The 27,379-nt window shown below is 36.5% G+C and overlaps 1 protein-coding gene across 2 annotated transcripts in view; it reads right to left on the bottom strand.

The window, feature by feature from the left end:
• Positions 1-329: 329 nt before the first annotated feature.
• LOC145662555 (putative peptidoglycan muropeptide transporter SLC46) overlaps positions 330-27,379 on the bottom strand; it is a 91,913-nt gene continuing 64,863 nt past the window's right edge. The window contains exons 3-6 of one of the 2 annotated variants that reach the window (XM_081728233.1): positions 21,660-21,797; positions 16,225-16,308; positions 6,273-6,426; positions 330-500 (exon numbers count right to left, since the gene is read on the bottom strand). In XM_081728233.1, the coding sequence (XP_081584359.1) occupies positions 380-500; positions 6,273-6,426; positions 16,225-16,308; positions 21,660-21,797 (497 nt within the window). In that variant the 3' untranslated portion in view covers positions 330-379. Of the gene's footprint in view, positions 501-6,272; positions 6,427-16,224; positions 16,309-21,659; positions 21,798-27,379 lie in introns of those variants that run through there. The other variant, XM_081728234.1, reaches the window with a different exon arrangement.

Genomic DNA, 27,379 nt, shown 5'->3' with positions numbered 1-27,379 from the left:
CCGAAGGTAAGTACATGATTTCTATTGTGGGATGTGGGCTAGTAGCTTTTTCTTGGGCTTGTAAATATTTGTTGCTTATTTGCATCCCCAGTTTAGTGGCAAGCCGATATTACACGTGCGATCAGTACTTCCAAATCGGATTTAAACTAATGTGAGATTGTTACGTAAGAGGTACTACTAGCTAACACACGGAATAGGTTTAATTTAATATCGAATTTCTCTTTGTTCCTTGTATCTATTTCTTACATTTAGCATTACTGTTCTGATTGTTTCTCTGCTTCTAAAAAAGAAAAACGTTCTCACAAATTGAAAAAAATAAAACGAAAAGATCCTTTTATGTATAAAATTTATTTGCCCTGTAAAAGTACAGAAGTAAGTTTCAATGTGAAACATCATCAGTTTTCTGTTGTGTTAATCCTGTATACGATCTTACATTTTTACCGTTTGCCATAATATTCTGTTGTTCATCAGAGGATAATAACTCCAAGAAATAAACAATCCTGTGAAAGAAAGATAGGTACTCTCATTTAGTTTGATTCAAATTATACTCTAAAAATAATTATATAGGAAGCCTTCTTGTTAAATTATAATTATTCTTACTTGGATAGTTCCTATCAACTTTCAAGATGATTCCAATATTTAACTGAATAGACTTCATAGAATCCGATGACAATGAGGTGCTAAAGACAGATTAACGATCATCTAAGGAGGATGTGCTTTATACATATTTATTTCCTGTTTGAATCGATTGTTGTTAAAAGGGCGTATGTGCAGTAAACACAATTTTCGGGAAATGACAAAAAAACTGTTTTTTCAAGAGTCGGTTCGGTTGATAAAAAAAAAAAAGAAAAATATGTGTAAATGTACATAGTTACTGATTGTTTATTAGCTATATAGGATTAACTGTGAATTATGGTTTAATCTACCAAAAATAAATAAATAAATAAACTTTGGACGCATACGCCCTTTTAACGGAAAACATGATGGCATAAAATGTGAAACCAGGGTTTTTCTGAAATATATCTAAAATTTTGACACTGTTACATTGGTAGTATATTAATGAAAGACAGGGATACTAATAATAGTAAATAGTAATTATAATAATTTGAAAGCAAACATTTTTCTCCCAAAAATTTCTTTTTTTCTTTTTTTTTTTTTTTAATAATAATTTCCGTGAGGATAAATTCTGAATTAACACTTTTCGTCATTGTTTACCTTACTCCGACTTGTAAAGTACTTTGAATCCATATCGGTTAATGCTAAAATATACCTCGGTCACCTACATCCTAAATAAAAATCCTGCAAACCTTAATATTGTGCCAGAATTAAAGGTGAAATTTTCTCACAGTATCTTTCACGGGATCTAAAACTGTGGCAACAAAGTTGGGACTGGTCTTCACCTGGTGTAACGCCAAAGCAGGCAGTTGTGCGACGAGACATAATTGGGAATACAAGGAAGTAGCATTACACAAGAAAATATTATTTTAATTGTAGAATTTGTTTTTTTTTTTTTTTTTTTTTTTTTAACTCAAGAGAGTTGTCTTTAAGTTTTATTACCCAAATTCCTGACCGATTGTCCAGATTCCAGTACAGCTGATAGACCGACCAACAGGGCACATTAATATATTATAATATATCATAGTATAATATTATAATGTATTATATTATAATAAAATAATTCAATGTTTGTATTTTCAACACGTTCCAAAGAATACACTTCCTTTTAACACAAATCGTTGCATCTACCTCTAAAATACTCAATTTTAGCAAAAAGTAAAAATCATTAAAAATGTCACATACTCCCTTTTAACAGAAATTGATTCAGTTTTCGTGTTGTTTCTGACCACCCTGTATTATAGACCATTAAATTCCTTGTAACTTATACAAGAGCTAGTAACTTCACATATATATTTACTAACTATACGCCATTCTTGACCCGACTGCATTGTTAATGTTTTTTGCTTCTTGTAATTTAGAATATACCAGTTTGAATTCGAAAAGAAAAATCATTCGCAACTATGTGTTCTCCATGGTGCACTTTCATACAACTCAGTTCAACAACAATACCTCCTGGCTGTCTGGGTAGCCCATCCTGTTTGCTGGACGTATTTGTAATGTACCCATGACCTAGCTGCATCCTATGTTATATTCATAAGATGAGTTTCCCACTAGACGTCAAAGCGGACATTTTATTCACACCAACCAATTCATCAGAGGCGGTTGCTGCCTTGAATTGTATGCTGTGTAACTGTCTTTTTTTTTAATATCGAGGAATGTTTTAGAAGTCTTAGAGTACTGTTTGGGTAACCGATTTCCTTTTAAGTTGAGCGTCCTTTTCAGCAGCGAGGCTAAATGAGATGTGAACCTACAGCTTAACGTAGGATTCAAACCACATAAGCTCCCGCCGGGAATAGAATACGGGTCTCCAATTGGGTAAAAATAAAACTTGACACTTCAGCGCAACGCAATATTCACGCATTTCGAAAAAAGAAATCACTGAAAACAGTTGAAAAAAGAGATTAATTTATGTTTATAGTTGGACGAGCGCTGCAACTACATCCAGTAACACAGAGTATATGGCAGGGAGCTTCTATTTCTTAACTTTGAAAAATACATTTATATCCTACCTACATTGCTTGTATGTTCTTGAATTTTCAACAAGTGTTGCAATATTTTGGCAACCATCAGTAGTCAACTTCCCCACTAGTTACCAATGTTTACAAAAGTAACTCAATGTTTGCATGTAACCCATCCTTCAATGTTTTTTATCCCTTGTGGCAAGTGAATTGGATTGGATTTGAGTTCAACATCGCTTTCAGCACCGAGGCTATATGAGACGTGGATCTATAGCTTAACGTGGGATCCAAAACACATGAGACCCCACCGAGACTCGAACTCGGGTCTCCCACTCTAAAGGCGCATGCGCTATCCACCAAGGACTAGAGGGATAGAGGAATTGAGAGAAGAAAGAGAAAAAAATGCAAATACGATTCGCGTAAACAAAGATGGGCGTGATGATGGTGGTATATACAATTAAAATCACGTTATTTTCACGTGTCAATTACTAAAAACTTTTATGTCTGTTTGTAATGCTAATATAAATGTTTTATTTCATTTCAAATGTGTACGAAGAACATAGCAGTCTCCTTCCTAATTCCATAAATGAAATTGAACGTACATAATTATTTCTCTAGGTATTGTAAAATATAGAGTTGGTATTTATTTTAACCAGTGCTTAATCATGCCGAAGAAGAAGCTTTGTATAGAAATAACTTTGAAACTTACATTGCGCAGTAATTGTTTATTATGTTTGGAAGCGAATAGTGATTGAATATTATGATAATAGTAACTGAATTAAGTTTAATAAATAAATAATAAAAGAGAATCTTTTTCTTGTTCATACTTTCTATATATTGAAGTAACATTCGGAATAGAGACGCATTGCAACTGCTGCGTTTACAAGGCACACCGCCGCTGATATATAGTTTGCTCAAAAGTCGTCACAATATCGTACGATACTCTCATGTTAGCAATGTGTTTGGGAAACAATGGGTAAATGACTTTGGCTGAGTGTGAATTTCGTCATCGATTTCCTGGGTACGGCACCAACTGATCAAACATTGTGATGTCTAACGATCCGCCCCGAGGAAACTGGCTCAATGCGGGCGAGTAGAAGTGGCCGGCCGACCCGGCTCGGCCAAGAACATCGCTTCTGTGGGTGCAGATATCCAAGAGCAGGGATGAATTCATGGGGTAGCCCGGGGGGAATCTCCTCCCGAACAAAATTCATTCCTTTCGGAGAAACTCCCAACATTTCAGTCACAAAATGTAGAAATTATTTCATCCAATTATTTGTTTTTCTTTCCGTGCACGTGCAGACGAAATCCGATCTCTCAATATACATATAGATGACGCAGACCCATTCTATATAAATATTAAACCTGTAACATCTAAGATAGAATACCAAAATAGTCAAGTGCTATGACCGAGTTTGGCAGAACATGAAATTGTCAACTGTTGAAGGAAGGTTTGTATTTCAGTAAGTACTATACTCTCGCCCTATATTATATATTAGTAGGTAGCACTAGCACAGATTGATATAGGAAAGGAAAGATAGGGAAGATCTTTCGATCATTCCATATGATCTCTGATGTCAGCAGACTTCAGTTCTTGAAAATGTACAGTTCTTGCATTATTTGAAATAGAGCGCCTAAATCCCATTTCTCGCATCGGAAGTAACAGACGTAAATGTGTTTTACGTTTGTTAAAGTAAACACACCTTTCTTTAACTAAAAATAAGTCAGTTAAAGGGTGAGATTCAGAGGGGGTCATTTAGAGGGATCAGGGAGGAACAGTTATCCCTCCTGGGTTAGAGATTTATATAGAATTTATCAATATAATAGTAGTAGGCCTATATAAGTGAAAGATTGCTATTGAAGGTGACGAAGGAGGGGTAAGCGGGGCGACGCCCCCGGGCACGGAAGTAAGGTTCGCATGATTCGGGAGGGAAAAAGAAAAGAAGGAAAGAAAAAAGAGATGAATGAAACACATGTTCGCATGTGGGCATGTGCACATATATAAAATGAAAGGAAAAAAGTAATAAATAAAAAGTGCTCAAAATCAAGGAAAAGCAGGGTTTACTTTTTAAAATTTTCTCACCTTTCGCAGCTGGTCTGTCGACTTCACTGGGGTACCGTCGTATACTCTCGCCCCAAGCGCTGATTTTTCACGGCACGGCACTAATCCTACTGAAGATTTCGTAAACTAAACTATTGGTGTGTATGCAGTGAAGAAACCAAGGCTAATATACTTGATATATAATCAGAAATGTGACAAAGAATGATTTCTTTTTGTTAAGATATTACTATGTATGTTTGTTTTAGGACAAAAAATATTTGAGTTAATTTAAATCTTTTTTTAAAAAAAAAAGTTCTACATTAGTAACAAACAGTAACTACTGAATATAGAAAAAAATAACTTAAACAGCTACTGCAAATTGCAGTTAAAGTTTAGTCTAAAATATTTTTGCCAGTCTTTATTTAATGTTTTAGATAAAATTAAACGATTGCTTTTTTTTAAAATTATAATCTCACATTGAATATTTATCAGTAATTAGTCTCAATATTAGGTAAGATGTGCATGTGAATGGAATTGTTAAATATGCTGCTTTCTTGCAAAAATACAGAAAAACAACCCTCCCTCCCGAAAAGTTCACATTCCTCCCCAGGTGAAAATATCTGAATTCAACACTGTCCAAGAGGACACTCAGACATCAATCAGACAACGTGCCACGTAATTGGACATTAACAAACGGTCGTTACAGTGAATTTTGGTGCAATTTTTATAGATATTCCCATGCGAAGTGCAAACAACAAACCAGTTATTGCCTATAGACCACCAGGTACGTGTGCACTTCAGCAAAGCCCTCCTAAACCTCGCTCGCGACAGTGAAAAATTTCCACTAAAAATCATCATGAGCGACCAAGTGCATTTTCACCTACTGTATGTGGATATGTCAATAAGGAAAATTTTCGTTTCTGGGGCACTGATAATCGGCGAGCGATTCACGAAAAGCGATTACATCCTCTCAAAGTCATTGTTTGGTGAGATGTTTACGGAGAAAAAGTCATTGGCCTCTATTTCTTCGGGGACGGCATTGACAACACTGTGAGTGTTTCTAATGCGCGTTACAGAACCATGATCAATAACTTCTTGCTGTCATAAATTGACGAATTAAGTCAGAGAAACATGTGATTCCAGCAGGATGGTGCGATCGCACACACAGCACGAGCAACAATAGCCGTTCTGAAGCATTTTCTGGTCGCTTAATATTTCGTTTTAGCAATTTGAATTGGCCTGCAAGTTCGCCCGATTCGTCAGCTCCAAACTTTTTTTTTTTTTTTTTCAAGTCAAGAATCTACAGGAGCAAGGCTCAGACCTTGACGACTCTAAAGGAGAATATTTAATAAGAGGTAGAGAATTTATCGCTAGACTTTTCAGAAAAGTAATGGAAAATGTAGTGAAACGAGTCCGATTGTGCATCAACTCTGACAGTGGTTACTTGGCCAACGTTACCTTCTCTACTTAATGACACAAAGGGTAAACGTTTTAATAAATGAAATCAAACAACAGAATAGTTTTTTATTATTATTTTCAAAGCTAGAACTTCAGAAATAGGCTTAGGACTTTTGCACCGTCTTGTATATATCTTTTACAGATAATTATGTAAGTTGTTACAACTATATATGTAATTATATAGTAAAAGTAGTTACCAGAATCCACATCCTGCTAGCGAGACGAAAATAGCTGCAATGTAATAAGCTGCTGCAGGAAAGTAGTCGAGAGTATCTCGGTAGAGTAAAATATACAATGGCTGCAACAGCTGGATTACAGCTTGAAAAAAAGCTAAACCATAGAGGATTGACCCTAGAAACAAACACAAGAAATACATATGCGCAAAAAGAAGGATACTACAAAATTACCACCTAATGACTTACAATGTTCTGCTCTTAATGTAATCTCTAAGATCTCTGATTTCTGCAGGATATTGTCCACTACTTTTACATACTACCTATATTATTCGCTACCCTCATGCAATTCCATAAAGATCTAAAAATCATTCCATTAGGAACAAATTGACTATCTGAATTTGGTTGTAAAATTATGACAATACACAACATTTGGCTCTGATATTGTTTATTAATACTGGTAATAGAAACTTACTTGAATATGAAAAAATATTTATTTAAACCACTTCCGATTTGAACATAATGGAGGAGATGGAATCTATTCTTGGGACGCTAAATCAGTTGAAAGAAACTGCAACTCATATCTCCTGCCATTTTTGTTCTATGAAAATCAGTATTAGTGCAAGTAATAGTAAATCCCAACCAGTTCAGGTTTTCCTGGAATGTTATAGGACCTACTCTTACGGAGCTAATCGATTGCAAAAAACTGCATCTCGATATTTCTTACCGTTCTTGTTCTACAGAAATCAGTATTGTAACCGGAAGTAGTAGTAAATTTCAAAAACTTCAGGTTTTTGTAGTGTTACAGGTTGTGAGTATGTTCTCTTGAGACCCTCAATCGTTTGCATAAAGCCAAACCAATTGTCGTTATCTAAGACAATTTTGTTCTACGGTGATAAAAGTTAAAAATGGAAATGATTAATTTGAACCAATTCCGGTTTGAGTAAGTTAATGGAGGAGATAGAGCCTATTCTTGGGACGCTGAATCAATTAAAAAGAATGCATTTCAATATCTCTTATTGTTTCTGTTCTATGAAAATTAGCACTGTAACCAGAAGTAATAGTAAATTAGAACTACTTTCGGTTTCGGTATAGTGTTGTGGGTTGTGACGATATGCTCTCTTGGGACACGGGATCGATTTCAGAAACCCGCTTGCCGCTATCTGTTACTATTTTCGTCCTATGGCGATAAAAATTTAAACCGGAAATAATTACTTTGAACCATTTCCAGTTTGAATAGACAATTAACAGAGGAGACGGGACGCATTCTTGGGACCCTAAATCGATTGCAAAAATCCATATCTCGCTATACCTCTCGACAGACGGACACAGCTGTTCTATAATACTTCCGACATTATGGATACTATAGTTTGGAAATTTAATCATTCTGAGAAATAGAAGCAGTGTGCTCTCAAATTGCTTTAGCAAGTTGATATTAAAATGATGCTAAAATGTCACGTTTTATGAGATTCATAAAATTAAAATATCATCATAATGCTTAATTCATGCATAACTCATAGTACGTGGGTTTATGGTATAAGGAACAAGTTGAGTTACATATAAAAGAGGATTTATTGGAGTATGTGAATAATAATATATATAACCAACACCATAATGAATTAAAGTAGCGATATAATACAGGTAAACTACAATAGAATTTAGTAGTATAGTGTTTTGGAGTTCGAATTAACAAGGAGACAGTCCTTGAGTTCTCTCGTGTGCTCACAATATTAAGTACTCTCTTCGCACAGCGTTAAGTCATGCAATAATACGTATGAAGCATACTCACAGTCCATTAATCCTTCCATGATCGTCAGCTTAGAACGCGCAACTGAATTTGGCATCCTGATGGTCCAGAGAGGATACATCGTTGAATGACGAACGATGTTTGATGTTTGATGTTTTTATATTGGTTTATATACTATATTGTAGTCTATTTTAGAGTCTCGAAAACACATTCTACACTTGTCTTTTTTGCTTAAAGGAAATTGTGATTTTATTTTCTTTAAAATAATAACCTTGGAACTGTTTTATGTAACTATTTTGACTTTTACTGAAAATCCATATTGCATACTGTTCCTTTCACAACAAGGTCAGACAAGTTGTTTTTCGTTCTTGGTTTTAGTTTCAAAAAATTACATTCAGATGAGAAATATCACAATATTCACGTAATTACAGGAACCTTTAATTAATATTTTTCATCACGCATGTTCATTGGAACATGATTATCCCCCTTTTAAAAATTCAAACGTCATCTCTTCGAAAGAACCAGAGAACTCTTTTTTTTCATCATTCATGTTCTACACAATGAGTGTGCTGATTCACTATGGGGAAAGGGAGAGAGAACACTACGAAAAATAGAAAAGAACGTAGCACTTAGAGCACTGTAAGTGGAGAGGCAATTAGCCTGGAGACTGCGTTGAGAACACTTGGGAGCACTAAAAAAACACTGTGTGAAGAGGCAACAAAGCTGCGAGACTCGTTGAACACTTCTGTTGAGAGAATAGCATGGTGAGGGAAAGTACCCTGAAGAAGTCACACTGCTAACGGAATCCTGGTGGACAGCATCCTGTGAAAGTGCAATCTGGTAGGCTTGACCGTGGTATACAGCATCCTGGTAGACTGCAACCTTTTGGACAGCATCCTTACAATCTGGGGGACAGCATCCTGGTAGATGGCAACCTTTTGAGACAGCATCCTTTCAACCTGGGGGACAGCATCCTGGTAGACTGCAATCTGGTAGGCTTGTTCCTGGTGCACAGCATCCTAGTAGACTGCAACCTGATAGGCTTGATGGGTTGGAAAACTGGTTCATGCTAACATGGAGATATGTCATGTGCAAGAAAATTACATGACAGGAGGCACGAATTACTTTGCTAGAGACCATTGCGGAAATGAAGAATTTTAAATGAGCGGTTTGGAAAAAGAAAAGGAAAAACGATTTTGCGACAAGAGGAACGAACAAGGAGCAAAGTATGAGAGATTATATTTGATCGGGTGTGTTATTGGAAGATTGTTATCGGGGACTGTGGTCTTGCCATCAATATCTAATAGATATTCATCTGCTGATACATTGGAAATCACTTTGTAAGGCCCTTTATAAAGGCGGAAAATTGGCTTACAAGTGTTTGGTTTAGAGGAAGTGTCGAAGACCATAACTAAACTGCCAGGGGAAAACTATGTCGGAGTTTTAGCTTTCTCAATCCGCTTTTTTGAGATATGTGAAAACTTGGTCTTTTCGGAATTCAACGATATCTCTCATTTCCTTAAGTGCAATAAGTCGGTCGTTGGTGTTCAATGTTTCCTGTTTGACATGTAATAAATTGTCTAACGGTAATATAGGATGAACCCCATAGAGGAGAAAATGAGGAGAGAGACCGATAGAGGTCGATGGGGACTTGTTAGGAGCCACACTTGCATAAGCAAGGAAGCGAGGCCCAAATTTCTGGTTCTCCTGGCACAAAAATTTGAGACTCGTTTGCAAGGATCCTAATTTTTGTTCTACTGTGCCTAAGGAACGGTGTTGATAGGGTAGTCCGTATTTAACTGTGATGTTGAGGGATTGAAGGAAGTTTAAGGACACGGTGGACCGAAGTGAGCTTTGGAGATCTAAGTAGATGGTGCGAGGAGTATTATATGGAAGAATGATGTAGAAAACAATGGGTGCAGGAGTTAGAAGAAGGAGAAGGTGGATTAGTGAAATAAGAATGTTGAAGACAAGAGGATGGAGGATTGGGCGAGATTGGTTGTGAGGAGTGAGAAGGAGTGTTTTTTGGGAAGAAAGAGTTGCGATTGATAGGACTGGGAGAACGAGAGCGGGTGGGAGCGAAATGAACAGAGGTAGGTTGGGAATTTGAAAGGTGTTGAGATGAAGCTGCAATTGCGAAACTCGATTAGTGAGATCTTGAATGGCGCTGTTAGTCGAGTCGTCTGAAAGATGGCGTGAAAGTGAAGCTTCCGTTTCTCGTTTCTTGGCCATGAGCTGTGTGCGCTCCAAAGTTGTGATTTCGTCTAAGAATGTTGGATAATCTGGTATGTTTCGGGTGCCAAACCAACGAATATTTTCCGGAGCCATACCGGATACACATTCTAAGAGAAATTCCTGAAAATCTGATTGTGTATAGGCCTGGTCCGCGAGGAATTTCTTGGCAAAAACATATTAAGAAAGAGGCTCGTTGGGAAGTTGAACACGAGCTCTATACTGATGAATGCGAGATCTGGAAATTTGCTCATCGCCAAACTGTTTCAAAAATTTTTGTTGAGTTGTTGACCATGGGAGAGTTGAGAGATTTTGGGTGGAAAACTAGTGGTGAGAAGGGCCGGAAAGTGATTTTTCAAAACAAATTGATGCATTTTGAATCCAGTGTAATCTTCAAAAAAATCTGTAAAAACCAACTCGGTTTTGTTCCTTGGACGCACTATATGTATCGGGGATGAGGTTAGAAATACCTGCCATGTGTTCGTGTTTTGAGACTGAGTCGTATTTAAGGGAATAAAAGAAGCCTGACTGCGAGTTGTGGGCATGACAAACAAATGAGGCAAAGAAAAATGACCACAATGGATTCAGCAAAGAAAAAATGTGCCCTACTCATGTGAAAATAGAACAAAAAATGTCATGAAACACATGAGAGAAATTCCTACGCCGGGAGCCATAAAATGATGCTAAATAATAGATCGTTGAATGACGAACGATGTTTGATGTTTTTATACCAAGTGTATAAAACTGCTGGTTTATATACTATCTTGTAGTCTATTTTAGAGTCTCGAAAACACATTCTACACTTGTATTTTTTGCTTAAAGGAAATCGTGTTTTTCTTTTCTTTAAAATAATAACCTTGAAACTGTTTTATTTAACTATTTTGACTTTACTGAAAATACCATCGTGCATACTATTCCTTTCACAACAAGGTCAGACAAATTGTTTTTCGTTCTTGGTTTTAGTTTCAAAAAATTATATTCATATAAGAAATATCACAATATTCACGTAATTACAGGAATTTTAAATTATTTTTCATCACCCATGTCCATTGGAACATGATAATATCGATTAATTTTACTTTTCGGGGCCCCAGTGGGGTCTATGCAGCTTCTGCATCACACAACTGCTTTTTGGACCAGCTGATTGTTAAAACTTAGTCTTGTGTACTTTGTTTACTGATGTAAACCTCCCAAACATTCATTTCAAATTTTAATTTTAGTTTTGAAACAATAATTTCCACTACTTTTGACAGCCAGCCCGAAAGACATTGTTTCGGAGCTTGATTTTACGAATAAGTAAGTAAGCAAGATGTTGGTAGAAATACACTGCTGATGTACAGTATAGTCTCTACTTCTGTTTACATGTACACATTCAAAATTATATAGGAACGTTTAATATTTTGGCTTAACTTAATTGGCAACAAGATTTTCTTCTATTTGACTAAATTTTGTCTTCAAATAATAATTATCACCTCTTCAAACATACATGACTGGCCCGTCTTTCTGAACAAAACTGTTCATACTGTGTTGTTCATGTATCTCTGATCTGCGAACAGAGCGGTGTCGCGGTGGCTCAGTGGTAGAGCGTTCACCTCCGGTGCTTGAGGTCCCTGGCTCGATCCCAGCTCGCGCCGTGTGGACTTTGTGGTGGACAAACACCGTGCTCGTGAGTTTTCTCGGGGTTCTCTCGTTTCCTCCCACTTTCTTCATTCCACCATTTCTCTCATCATCACCGTCTCCTTTAGCCTAACCGGCATAATCGTGGGACGTAAAATTTAAAGATTTCATTTTTTCTGTGAACAGAGAAAATCTTTTCTCAGAAATGAGGTTTATCAACTCCCATTCATAAAGAAAACAACAATATAGGTTTGAGTCCCGTTTTATAAAACCGCCTCAATTTTTTCTATTTCTCGTAAATGAGAATTCCAAACTCTGGATTCTCAGAAACGACATTTTTGGTACACAGACAAGAAATGTTTGTCAAGATTTTTAATCGTGTTTTTATGTCGATAGAGGAAGAGCATTTCATTTTTAAAAGGAAAATCTCAGGCCAATAGTTACCGTTAAATGTCGCTAGGAGACAGTAGCAAATATGACATTCACAGTTGTTTTGTGTTTTGAACCACAAGAATCAATTTTAATTGTACAACGAGATCTCAAGCAGAATTCCAGGAGATCCATTACTTTCAACAGTACCAAGGACGTATGCAAAATTCAAAGTACCTGTATACAGCTACTCGGTTGAGAAGCTTTGGTCCAAGCGAAGATACTCCTTCATGTTAACGAAATTTACCAGCGCCTTCCGCACAAATTCATTAAACGTGCAAGTCGACTCGCAATCAACAATGTGGCGGATGATGCATAAGAGAGTGAAGTTTAAACCCTTCAAGTTTCACTTGGTCAAAGATATTTGCAAAAATGACAAAGATGTGAGTCGTAATTTCTTCATTGATAGCAATAGTGGAATCTTTTGTAAACTCACTCACTTCTGCGGCAAATCAACTTTCTATTTTTCTGAAAGGTGAATCGGCACAATGTGATCAACTGGGAGACTGAAAATCTCTACGAAGTCACCGAGCATTATAGAAGACTCATCGAAGGTGAAAATTTTTTGTACAGTTTCGAAAAACAAGGTATTCTTTGACCACATTTCTTTGGAAATCCCATCGTTTTTGAAAGGAGTTGCTTGAGTGATGAAAAATTGGCTGATGCCACATTTAAATGATAATAGTAATGATTACACCTTTCAACGAGTCTGCTGCCTAGTTCATTATCACATAGATATGTGAGAATATCTGGATCCAAATTTCCCTTAAAGTAAAAAAGGACAAAAAGATAAAATTTTAATATGGTCCTGGCCATGAAGTAAAGAAGTACAGAGATTAAAGATAACGTTTTCACCTTGAAGAGTCAATGTCATCGAGTCGCTCGTGCTGTCATCTAGTGAATGTTGCCCTAAAGCAAAGAGGTTCTCTGTTTTATTGTACCAACTAGGGATGGCCAGAACCGGTTCCTGATGGAACCGGTTTTCGGGTCTGAACGGATCCGGTTCTAGAAGATCCGGTTCCGGAACCGGTTTTTCGGATCCAAGTCTGGAACCGGTTCTTCGGATCCAGGTCTAGAACCGGTTCTTCGGATCCAGGCTGGAACCGGTTCTTCGGATCCAGGTCTGGAACCGGTTCTGAAAACAGAACCGATTCCTCGTGGAACCGGTTCCGCCGGAACCAAAACTTTGTGACCATCCCTGCGCTAAACCCGAGCTGCTGGCAAGCTGTGAACAGTATGCTAGATAAAATGGTGGAAGCGACAGGCAGGCGACCAGGCAGCGGCAGCTTGTCTCATTTGGCTAAATAAACTGGGTAACTGGCAAACTCATTGGCTAAACAGGAAAACTGGCGAACTCATTTGGCTAAACACCCACTGGTAGACCAATTTTTTTTCTGGGGGCACAAGCGGGTCTGGGCGGGGAAGGCACAAGCCCATGGTCCTCTTTGCATTATTTTTGAAGGTGAACTTAGTGCCTCCTTTACGGGTCTTTGGGGGCTTTCGGATCCAGGTCTGGAACCAGTTCCTAAGATCCGGTTCTGGAACCGGGTTTTCAGATCCAGATCTGGAACCGGTTCCTAAGATCCGGTTCTGGAACCGGGTTTTCAGATCCAGATCTGGAACCGGTTCCTAAGATCCGGTTCTGGAACCGGGTTTTCGGATCAAGATCTGGAACCGGTTCTGAAAACCGGATCTCCGAGAACCGGTTCCTCGCGGAACCGGTTCCGCCGGAACCGGAACTTTGTGGCCATCCCTAGTACCAACAGATGGTAGCTGTAGTTCTTGTATTGAGTCAATTGAACCTGTTTGTGTGCTCGTTGTTACATGATTAAAATACCTGTTTTAATGAGTTGTAAATCATTTGTGCACATACGTTGGATTGATAACAAGATTTTTTCAAATATTTAGCACGAGATGCCGGAAAATATAATCATAAATAAAAAATAAAAATAAAATCAAATAAATAAATAAAATCTGCTTCCAACAACCGATTTGTGCTACACGAACTATGGCTTTATCCACACGAATAAACTTTAGAACGCAAGTGATAACATCGATTAAAATGGATAAAATCGGAGTTCACACAACATAATCTGGTTAACCACAGGAAATTCAGTAGATAGAAAATCCCATATTTGTACCATTTCTTTAATTTCATACCCAACTTCAAGATTTTTGTTTTAAAAAGATCATTAAACTTAAATTTCTGCTGTTGTGCATACGAAATATGGTCGATCTTAATGTTCTGCGTGACAATGATATACGATTAACAATTTATTATCCTGGTAAAATGTCTTTTCTTTTTCTGATGGAAATAAACTTCAATTCTGTAAACAAAATCTAGCATATTAATTGTGCTTTCATCTATGGATGGAAAAGACAAGTATCATGTTTGTAAGTTGTTTGAACAACACTCACTATATGCCACAGCCAGGGGCGGATCCAGGGAGCGATCGCCCACCCTAAAAGAGGTAATTTTCTTATTTTATATAGTATAAATAAAACCCATCCCAGAGCTTGGACTCTTAAAAGTAGCTCTAAGTAGCAGTATTACAACCTACAGCCCCTCCCAGAAGTCCGTCCTGGATCCGCCCCTGTCACTGCATACGAGATGCAGATGTACGAGAGTCATCCAGAAAATAAAGACCGTTTATTTATTCAAAATGGAAAACACAATATTTATTGAAAAAAAAAAAAAAACAAACAATTCTCTTCATACCTGAACCTTCTTTCACTTCTCTATATTTAAACTTTTAACCATTTATCGTATCTGGTCACGAATTTCAGAGTTCTTGAGTTATACTCTTCTGCCGCAAGTTCGTTAAAACAGATGATCACTGCATTCTCCAAATCTTCATCACTTCCAAAACATTTAATGACCAAAATCTCTTTCAGGTTAGGGAAAAGGCGAAAATCGCTAGAGCAAGTTCCGGACTATAGGATGGATGATCAAAAAATTCACATTCGCATTGATCCAGCAATTAACCACCTTGCTTACTGACCTAGCGGCAGAAGACTGTATCATGAGAATTTCGAAGGTCGTGAATAAGTAGACAAATGTTAAATGAAGGAGGTGATTATATAGAGAAGTGAAGGAAGCTTCAGGTATGTAACGGAATAGTTTTTCTCCAATATTGTGTTTTTCATTTTACATAACTAAGCAGTCTTTATTTTCTGGATGACCCTTGTAATACGGAGCTTAGTGCTTATAGAGTTTGCTGCTCCATACGCTTGCTTCATAACTCGAAATTTAACTCCCTGCAATATCTTCCTTGTGGAAGGTCGTGAAGAACAATGTTAATATTCCTTCAATTTTTCTTCATCTTCAGGATCTTTGCAACCATATCACTAACGTAGTTATTATGCTCCACAGTGATATGCTGAGAAGGGTGTGAGTCGAAGTGGATTGTCGAATAGAATAGATGTATACTGTATCACCAAAGATAGATATATGGGATCTTAAAATATGAGACGGACACTTGAAGAGTGCAGAATTATTTTTCAGTATAATATATTTCACTGTAATAAAATTTGGTGTCCGTTGCCTAGTTTATTTGTTATGGTGTTTATAGAATGTTTAATCCCGATATTGATCATGCTCCTGCATGAAATATACTCTAAACATCGTAAAAAATAAACTATGCAACAGATACCAAATTTTATTATACTGAAATATATAATCATGCTCCGGCATGAAATATGCACTAAACCATAACAAATAAACTATGCAAAATATACCAAATTTTATTGTACTGGAAATTATTATACATTCACCATGTTTCTGTTATATATTTTAAGATGCTCCATAGTAAATCATGCTCTTTTTTTTTATCAAGACAAAAAATAACGAAATATAGATATGTTTACTCTATCTATTCATAAAATTTAAATATATTGTACAAAATGATAAAAAAGTTACGGAATAGACCAATAATTTCTTTATTGGCTTACCTACTTCTTTGGGAGTGACGAATTTTGACAACATAGATCTCCCGTTGACCCAAGGAACTGTGGCGACCATAGCAAACACTCCAGCTACAAGGTTAAAAATAATAATTATATACAAATATGTTTACTTCAGATGTAACGTTAATTAGGCTAATTCAATAAATAACAGAATTGCTTTAGAAAAATAGTTATTACAGACAGCAAAATAACCATATTTGAAGGGCAAGGGAAAGAAAGAAGGAATGTCACAAAACTGCATTTTCGAGAAAACTGCGATTTAATATTGAAAACCGCGTAAGAAGAATAGGGTTAGTTAAATCTTCTGTCCATTTTACGTGAACATTTCTACATATGGCATATACAGTCAAATAGTACCAAGGGTCATCAACAGATAGGACAAAGCACCCGAAAAAGCACATACATGGACATTCCTTGGTTTTTCCCCTTACCCTTCATTTCTGTTTTTAATCAAAATGGTTCTCTAGTTCAATCATCTCTCTAGAACTTGACAAGGAAAGTGATTTCACTGCAAAATAAATACTTTGCACAGCTGACCGGGATTCCACTTCATTCTGGAATCTTGATCTGCAGTTTAATGTGGACCAGAGATGAAGTAAGGCAATCTGAAGATGCGAGACCTGGCAAATACGGAGAATGGGATAAGTGCCCACACTGGAGGTTCTCGATGGTAGGCAGTGTGGCACTGGAAGAGTATGGTCTCACATTGTCTTGAAGAAAAAGAACATCGTTGGACACCAGACCACGTTGTCTCTGCAGGAAAGTTGGTTTCAGTTTCTTGAGCAGAAGACTGAAGTAGGTTCTACGTTTACATTATGTTCTCTGGGTAAGTCATATTAAAGAATTGTGCTCTTGTAGTCTCAAGACAAAATTAATACGACATTTCCTACACTTCGTTGAGCACTTCCATTCTTTTGTTTGAGAGATGAAGGATATCATTATTCTGCTGTTGTCTTCTTCCGTTCTGGTTCAACTCAGAGTTCCCACCATCGTGATGCGTCGGACTCACATTTTTACTTAACAGAAATGTAACACTTCGCTAATGCAACTTAGGACCATTCTGTAAGGGTACTGTCGTCTTGTGTAACTGTCCTTCTTACATGTTTCTTAATACGAAATCTTTAAATTAATCTTATTAAATTACTTTTATTTTATATTTAACACTTATTCAAGTTTGTTAAAACTTACGTTTAAAGTTAAATACAAAGACGCATTCAAATGTCCGTTCCCAGTCACAAACATGGGCGGCGATTAGGGGGGGCAAAGGGGGGCAGTTGCCCCCCACTTTTTTTAAGTAACCCATTAATGTATACTATAATTTCATTTGGAAGTTAAAGTTTTCGTATGTATTACTGTTTCATAGAAAAAAAATGTTGCTATATAATATTTGCCGTTACGTGAGTACGTATTGGTTTTCTTCCTGTGAAGTTAAGAAAGCCACAAGAATTGTGTTTTAATTGCCACGGAAAATAACCGCAAAATTGACCTATTGGAGCACAACAATTCCAGCATTCAGAGATATAGAAGCAAAACTTGTTAAATCCATTCTTCAATTTTCTCACGAAACGAAGTGGTGACGCCCTTTTGTTTCAGAATTGTTGAACAGTTTTTTTTTTAATGGTCACTACTTGATACAAATGAGTGAAATCAACCACTAAACAAAACAAAAAAAAAAGTTGTTCAACAATTCTGAAAACACGAGGGCGTCACTTTTTCTTCGTTCCCAGATAAAATTCGAAATTGGATTTAGCACGGTTTGCTTCTATATCCCTTTCCTTACAAGGCCTCGATATGTTAGTCAGCCGCTTTGAAACTGAGAGAACGTTTCGCAAAAACAAACAAACAAACAAACAAAAAAAGTATTTCACAAGGCATTCTTTAATTGCACATAAACTGACAGTTTCTAAAATGTCTTCTCTTCTTTGTAAAGTAAGGAATATTGATTAAAAAGAGCGTAATAAGAAACAACTTCTACCTTTTTCATTGTTTTGTAGTGTAATATACGAGTGAGTGGTGTGTTTAGGGGTGCACGAGTGTATATACAATGAAATATAGTTAATTCAACACAATTTTAGGTTTAAGATTATTTTCTAGTGGAGTGATGTGTGGAGTGATTCTAAGTATTATTGTGTTTTAATGTGTTCCGAGAAAGTGAAAACTGCACCTAATGGCAACGAACATATTTCGGGAAGCTACAAAAGCAAATATTGCTTTAAATGTCGTAGCATATGCTTGTAGTATTTACTGTCTTTCATTTTCTAAGAGTAATAACATACATTTGATAGCATGTGTGGAATTTAAAATTAAGTTGTTCATTAATCACCAGTTTCAATATAACTTCTACAAAACAAGACTCGTTATTCATTACTATGTTTAATATTATTCTTTCTATTTATTTGTTTTGTAAATTTGTTATTAAATAATCTGATTACACAATTTTCCAGACAAAATTTTAAGATGTTTATGAGCATGGAATCAAATCTCTTCTTACAACCTTCGTTGTTTAAGAGTACAAAGGGATAGTACCCACTTGCGTTGCTCTTGTCTATTTACTTAATGAAATATGAAATGCGATATACGGTATTTTAACCGAAAAAGATAGTATCCTATTAGTTATACAACCTTTCGCCAAACAAAGTGTAAGAAATAACCAGGGAAACTGACAATGATATACAAATATTCCGATCATGTCTTGCCCCCCCACTTTTAACGTCCAATCGCCGCCACTGGTCACAAATATCTAATAATAATAATAATAATAATAATAATAATAATACTGTTAATTAATTAATTACATTTAAGGTACTCAGTATCACATACCTATACGACAATCCAGTATAATGCACAAGTTTATTTTGTTCAAATATTGCAAAAGACGCTTTGAGTGAAGATCCATGCAGATAAAATTACCAGAGCTGCTACATTTGTGCGGCTATTTCCTATATATTTTTTTTCCTTGGACAGAACTAACATTTTACACACTTGTTGGCTTGCTATGGTGCAAGCTTGTAAGTTCCAGTTGTCGAAGGGAATCCCAACAAGCCGATCCCAACTCCATGCTTGGAAAGGGGGAGTGTCCTTCGTCATGAGGCACCAGTGACATGCATTGTGGCGGATGCGCACTCTCTGAGGGGGAGATCGGCACTCGGGAAGTACGTGGAAACAGGTTAATATCGTTATGGCTGGCTTGTACTATTACCCCATTCGTAGGTAGTGAGGATACCCTTGCAACAACCTGCCGAAGAGTGAAGTTTTCTGTCAGATCTCCAAATGATGACTAACCAGTGGCATCGGATTTGACAGGGTACGTTAGACCTCATTAGGTCTCATCGATGTAAGTAGAACATTTTTGTGAACTGCCGCTTCTACTGGCGAAGATGAGGTTTCGGCTGTCCTCCGAACTGGACAACTAGATGCCCTTGGGTCCGGGAGACAAGACCATGTGGTACCAAAACACATATTAAAGAGGTATAGTTGATATATCCATTGGCGTGGATCCAACGCCCTTCCGGAAGAATGGATGTGGTGTTGTCTTCAAAGAGCGTTTAGTGCGTCCTTTTGGGATGGAGATGGGATATTACACTCTAACGCACTTTCGTACTTCAAGAGCAAGATATATATATATATCTAGTAGGAGCAATACTTCGTCCCAGGCTTTGATCATTTCATTGGATGCATGATCCATGACCTTACCAGGGGTACCATTACTCCCAAATGGCCATAGTCTTTAAAGGGAGACAGTCTACATCAGCCATTGGGTCTATTAGTGTACGGTGTACCTCTTCCGTAAATAGAGGAAGTTTCATATTGCTTGGACGGCCTTATCGAGGGAAGGTGTGAGGGTCCCTCACAACTGGTAGCCTACACATACTATTAGGTTCGGAAAGTAGCATCGCTATAATGTGTACGTGGAACCTAAACATGTTAAAGATATGCAATCCTGTATTGCTTGGAGGAGCACGCCAGGAAAGGTTCTTTACTACTCCCAAATGAACATATCTGTGTACATATCTGTCTACATCAGTCATTAGCTCTGGTGATGTACGCTGTACCTCTATTATAGAGGGGGTTCAGAATTTCTTGGATGATCTTACTGGGGGAGAATGTCAGTCCAGTGATTGGATAGGGACTGAACGCGACGGGAGGAAAATGTCGATCCTAGGATTCTGAATAAAGGTTTCCGATCCCAGATGAAAGGAGGAATCTCTCCAGGGTAAGTGGTTGGCATCAAACCCAAATTGTGACCTAACATGCACAGTTCGATCCAGGATGAGATACGTTAGCATCTGGATGTGTTTCCTGTATCTCTATGCAGAAGGCGGTAGCCATTGAACGATAGAGGTAGACAGGGCCGGGAAGGATTAAGCCCCTTCAGGTTTGCCTGGGACTCCCGGATTGGTTTCGACTCTATCGCGTTTTAGTCAAACCTTTGGATACAGTAATTGGTGCTTGCAATTGTGAAAGCTTGCTTTATAACGCTATGCAGCCATGCCTGAAGAAAATGGAAGGACCTGACTAGCTAGCAGGGCCGACTCGAATAGCAGGTAAACTGGTAAGCACTCATAACTTCGGTTTGATAACGCAGTGGTCGTACCCCCACTCCCGTTGTGTGAGTACAGGGGCTACATCGCTGATGCGAATCAAAGTCCAGGGACACATCTTGAAAGTGTGCCATATCTAGGAGTACAACTCGAGTCCAAGTACAGCGGAAACACAGGTTATGTTTTTAAAGGGACCAGTCTACAAATTAGGCTGAATGGCCGCCGCATGTCATTACGACATGTGAAATGCTCGGTGGTAAGCTAATGTGCAAAGGAACTCCACAATTATTTTCTTTAGACTTGACTGTTTTACTCACTTTTACCTCAAAGTGACGGTAATTTGCTCTCCCAGAACCTTGATGATTCAGTTTGGCCAGTTGTTTTCCGAAGATCTCATTATTTCCATGTATTAAACTTATACAGATACCAATTGATGGACATGAGATTAAGAGGTTATGGAACAAACAGTCCAACACTTTGTCGCACCAATAGTGGCGTATGTTGCCGCATATTTGGCAGTAATGTAGAGACCTTTCTTTGTATTGTAGTGTAAGATTATCTTGGGCTTCTTTTGCTCCGCTTAGGACACATAGCAAACCATTGTTGAAAGTATAATGACAGTCTTGTTGACTGGGTGAACATATGTCTAATGTTGCATCTATTATGAATTGCCTTGCATTCTCATCAGAAGGCACAAGGAAAACTAATCTCTTCTCTTGAATGATGTTACCCTTAAATCTTAGTATTTGAAAGGAGAAGTTGAATTTGTTTGTATATAAAATATACAATGTTAATTTAGAAAGAAAATTGATTAAAACATTTAGAATATAAAAATAAAAATAGAATACTAATATAAAATTAGTAGCGGTTAATACTTACCTATATACATCTGCTGTGTGTTTTTAGCAGAAGCAGCCGTCATACAATATGATAATAAGGATATCGTTCCTAACACACACACAATAGCGTCATTCATGTTTAGACGGTAGTTCAAGATATAGTTTACCAAAGTCGTTCCTGAAAAACAAAGAACATGAAATCTGATAACATAAGAATTGGTTCAAATCTCTTTTTTGAATTTGTAGTAATGCAATCTTTGGTTCCTATGTGCTTACGCGAATAACAAATATTGATTTAGTGATAACAATATACACCATAACGGTTCACTGAATATATACAATATATCGATTTATTACAATAGAATATTTTCTAGCAAAATTCTGCAAAACCTGTAACACAAGAACGGGAAAACTATTTGAATATCTTCTAAAAGACCACGCAGCAAACATGTCATAGAGTAAATTAATTTTTAGAAATATTGTTTTCTTGTTGCCAGATTATTAGAATCATTGCCTTTACTACAAAGCAGTCTGTTTCATTTTTTTTTTTTAGTTGGTTGGCTTGAAGTTAATTCCCTTTGTAGCACCGAGGCTATATGAAATATATCCTTAAAGCTCAACGTTGAACCCACACTCACAAATTCGCACCCAGATCTTCCGAGTCGAAAACATTAACTATTGATTCCCTTGGAACCAACCATCGATTTCCATAGAACGATACATTAAACTCCAAATCAAGCAACTAATCCATCTTAACACTTGAATATCTCGTGTATATGAAATTTCAAGCATATACATCCTGTACTTTATACCAGTGCCATACACAAAGTTTCATTAAGGATCTACTCAATAATATTTTAAATAATAATAATATAACTTTATTATGTAGTATTATTCTTATATAATGTATCCGCTAAAGATTAATTTCGAAAGGTTAACAGTTAAATTTAAGCATTCTCTAATCTTTTAACCTAATAAACGCTGGTATTAGTTCCATTACAGATAACTTTCTGAGTGAATGTTTCTTTCGAAATAATTTGTAAAATTACAATAAGTTGTTCAAGATGAGAGAAGAACTTGTATAATTTCGTCTCGAAATCCACAAAGAATGAGCCGTTTCGAAACTAATCTCGTTTACGATACGATATGATACGATACTGAAACATGTCTCGTCTCCTGGGCATACCGTAAGGAATTTTAAAAAGTAGAGGATTAGGAAGAACTGAGAATTACTGTACATTAGTAAATAGGGTAAATGTAAATGTGTAATTAGAAAGATAGTTTAAATATGATAGTATAATACAAAATTATAGAAGTTTTACGTAGATGGAAAGCATGTCGCCTGTTTATTTCAAAAACGACATAATTAAAAATTCCTAACTTTTCAGGAGAAGCGTTTAAAGTTTCGAAATGCAATGAAAACAAATATACGCAACAACGACACAAAGTGCTCTCTAGCGCCCAGTTTTGGAATAACATCTATGAAATTTTTTTTACCAGAGATAGACATGAAGATTAGCTTTTATTTTCTGCCCATAAGTTAATAAGAGAGATTTTTGAGTTATGTCGTTCTTGAAATAAACAGGCGACGTATCAAGGCGGTATATCAATATTACTGACTGCCCTGAGCAGAGCTCTTCTTGAGGCATTTCATAAAAATGTAAGCTTGAATTTCTGATGTTATAGAAACTATATTAATCAGGCAGTAGCCAGGATTTCGTGTACATCCTTCCTCTGTTTATTCAAATATAACAATTCTCCTTTCATTATGACCTTAACTATTATAAAAAGTACATATTCACTATTATAGAAAGTACATACTCAATAGTGTCTTGTAAAATATTTTGCAATATCTGCGTTCCTTTTTCTGTTGAATCAAATGTTAACAGAACTTTCTTTCCACATATAGTTTTGTTTTTATTATTCCGTCAACTATTGTCTGTTTCAAATGACAGGTTAAAGGAGCAGTAGAAAATTGTTTTTGAAATAACATGCTTGATATTGCAAGGATGCGATGACGAAAAATTATGATAGAAAATGTCCACGCTGTTACACAACGACACGATGCTTTTGGAAGCTTGAAATCTCCCTGACTAGTAGCAGAAATTCTGAGAATTCCGCAACTTTTCTAGAAATTTCAAATTCCCTGACTCTTCCAGGATATCTTGCTCATCTCGCAACCATGTATAGCAAGTAATACAAATTTCCTCATAAGAAAGAGTAACCAAAAGCTTCCTGTAGTTTATTTTTAACGCTGATCCTTCTTTTTCTCATTTCATTATGTTTCATCCTTCCCTAATTTTTTTCATTTCTCGTCTCGAAGGGGAGGGTGTCCGGACCCCCCTTGGCTACGTGCCTGATATTAATACAAAGTGTATGAAGTGTACAAATTAACAGTGCAGTTCTGTTAGTTTTATTTTTCGAATTGCAGTTTATAATCGCAGGAGAACAGCAAAGCGGTTGGAGTAGCTTTATTTAGAAAATAAATAATATTTCCTGAATTAATCCAAAAATTGTATTCTTCAAATTCCCCTGCCATATGATGCTATTAGTGCTCCTCTTTTCCCTCTCAATATGCCTCTGATAATTTTATTATAGGAACAGGTAAGTGAAGAATACAACGTACTTACTATATTGAGAATTTTTTTGAAGTCAATAACTTGAAAACGTAAGGAATGGGAAAGCAACTGGCATAGTAAGCTAGCTAATTAATCTCACATACATAGTGAGCTAATTAATAGTTTAGAGGAGAAACGGGAAGAACTAAATGATATTTACTATGCGAAATGAAAAATTTATGCAAGGTGAGCATGAAAGATACACGTTTGCGTGAGGGTAAAGTGAATATAAAAGACAAATTCACGAGAGGGATGAGATGAAGAAGGTAAGGCTAGAATTTGCCATGAAATTGAGTTGAAGGGGATGATCTATGATCTGTATACAAATAAATAGCTGTGGGACTATATATGCTATTTTCTAATGAATTATATTAGGTGATATTGAAGAAACAATTTGATTCGTAAGTTTTATATATATATATATAAAGAAACCTTTCAATCTTCTCCCGTATAGAAATTTCAGCATTTCGTTGTTTCTCTGCAACATTTGACTCTTTTCTCAGATGCTTAGTCTTTAAATGTCCATTGTTTAAATCGTAACACTCTATGGACTTTTTAAAAGCTCTAACATTTTTATAAAATAAAACTGGAGCACACAGGAATGAACCACCTAATGCGATTTGCGTACCAACAGTAATTTTGCTTGCTTACTATTTCGCGGTTTCTCAAACACTAGAGCCATCGAAAAATCGGAAAGGTCTTCATGCAACTCAGATGGATAGTCTAAACCAACCTCAAGGACAGTGGCGGCGGTTGGACGTTAAAAGTGTGGGGGGCGGGACAAGACATGATCTTACCAATATTGTATATCAATGTTAGATTTCCTGGTTGTTTCTAACATTGTTTGATGAAAGGTTGTATAACTAATAGGATATTATATTTTTTTCACTTAAAATACCGTATATAATATTTCTATTTTATTAAGTAAATTCTTAAGAGCAATACAGGTAAGAAGAGTACTCTTTACGAGTATAGTATACTCGTATACTCTTAAACAACGAAAGTGTAAGAAGAGATTTGAGTTCTTGCTCATGAACATCTTAAAATTCTGTCTGGAAAATTGTGTGATCAAATTATTTACTAAATTTGCAAAACAAATAAGTAGAAGGAATAATATTAATCATAGTAATGAATAATGACGTTTGTTTTGCAGAAGTTATATTGAAACTGGAAATTAATAAACAACTTATACTTTTAATTCCACACATGCCATTAAATGAATGTTTTTACTCTAAGAAAATGAAATACAGTAAGTACTGCAAGCATATGCTATGACATTTAAAGAAATATGCAATTGCAATATTAATTACTTTGAATTGCAATTAAAACGCAATAAGTGTAGCTTTCTTAACTCTACGGGAAGACAAATATCCAATACGTACTCACGCAACGGCAAATATCATATGGCACCATTCTTTTCTATGAAACAGTAATACATACAAAACCTTTACCAGAGTGTCCACATTCTGGAAAATAAGTGAAAGTCAGGGAGAGGTCAGGGAAGTAAAAATGTATCAGTTGAAGTCAGGGAAATGGCAGATTGGTCACGGAAAGTCAGGGAAAAATCGATTTAGGTCCATTGTTCAATTACTGAATTAATGAAGTAGGGTTGATTTCTTTACTGCTACTGGATGCAAAATGTAGTGTTCTCAATGATGATATTGAGGGAGGCAGTGTTCTCTGATATAGTTGTTGAAACTATTTTCTGCGAAAAGCACATATCTAACTGCATCCTGGCATATTTGCTCAAAAGGGTAGACGCTGTTCTAGAAGATTGCATGGTGCCAAGAGGATATCTGGACAAGTGGCTGAGAACGCGAAGAAATAGTATCTTCAGCTCACAGTGAAAGCTCATACTGAAGAAACACTCGAATGAAATGAAATCTGTCAGTTTTACGTTTCACGATTTATGCCGGTTAGGCTAAAGGAGACGGTGATGATGAGAAATGAATGAAACGGTGGAATGAAGAAAGTGGGAGGAAACGGGAGAACCCCGAGAAAACCCACGAGCACGGAGGAACACTCGAATGAATTCATAGCCAATGATAGAGATGGTGTCGTTGACTTATGATCAGTTATAAAATTGTATTTATCTTCTTTCATGGAAACGCATTTTTTGAAAGTGGTGTCACAATAAATAAAATTCTCATTGTTGACAACTTACAAGAAGAATCTCTGGTGGCTCAGTGGATCATATATGATTTTGTGATGAGAATAGGTGGATCATCAGGATTAATAATTACAAGAGGTATGATAAAGTCAGTGAGAAGTTCAATGAGACAATATCAGGTGTATTTTCCAAAGATAAGAGAAATAAATGCTGGAGACGAGAAGAGGAGAGAGAAACGGAAGAGTCAGGAGCTGGAGGAAGAAGAAAAGAAGATTAAACTGAGGAGGCAACAAGAAGGATATTCAGATTGATGAGAAGAAAACTATGCGAGAAAGGATGAAAACAAATTTCTAAATGGATTGCATTTAACAACTGTACCAGCAAAAGTATGTGTTACATAATGCGTGTGTGTGTTTTTTTTTCTTTTAGTAATCATTAAAAGCATGTATGAACTGTTTATTACTATAGGCAATATTATAATGCTATGTAATTGGTATTATAATGTGTAAGCATATAATTTGTAATGTTTTTTTTTCATATCTTAAGTACTCTGTATACTGCACACCTTCGTTTGTAACTTTACATTTTGTGTAATATGTAGGCCTAATCAATATCGGCCTAATGCATTTGTTTGTAAATTTACATTCCTTTGGAAAGAAAATTGAAAAAAGAAAGAAACAGAAGCGGAAGAGAACAAGACCAACTATGGGGAGTGTGGAGGCTGGAGTTTTTCTTTCTTTTTTCTATATTTTAAGTTATTCAGGGGTCTGGGAAATCTGGAACTTTCGTAATGGAAAATCAGGAAAAAGTCAGAGATCTTTTCTCCAAAATGTGTGGACGCCCTGTTTACATTTCCAAATGAAATTATAGCCTATAAATTAGGGCGTCACTTCAAAAAAGTGGGGGGCACCTGCCCCCTCTTGCCCCCCTAATCGCCGCCCATGCTCAAGAAAGTAATATTCAAGTTGATTTCTGGTTCAGTTCATAATATCATCCTTATCATACCTCTATGGCATAGAATTCAACGAAAAC

This window comes from Thermobia domestica, chromosome 10 (genome assembly GCF_964235325.1).
Source record: "Thermobia domestica chromosome 10, izTheDome1.hap1.1, whole genome shotgun sequence".
NCBI lineage: Eukaryota > Metazoa > Arthropoda > Insecta > Zygentoma > Lepismatidae > Thermobia > Thermobia domestica.
Note: the sequence above shows the minus strand (reverse complement) of the source record. Positions and strands in the feature narration are given on the sequence as shown.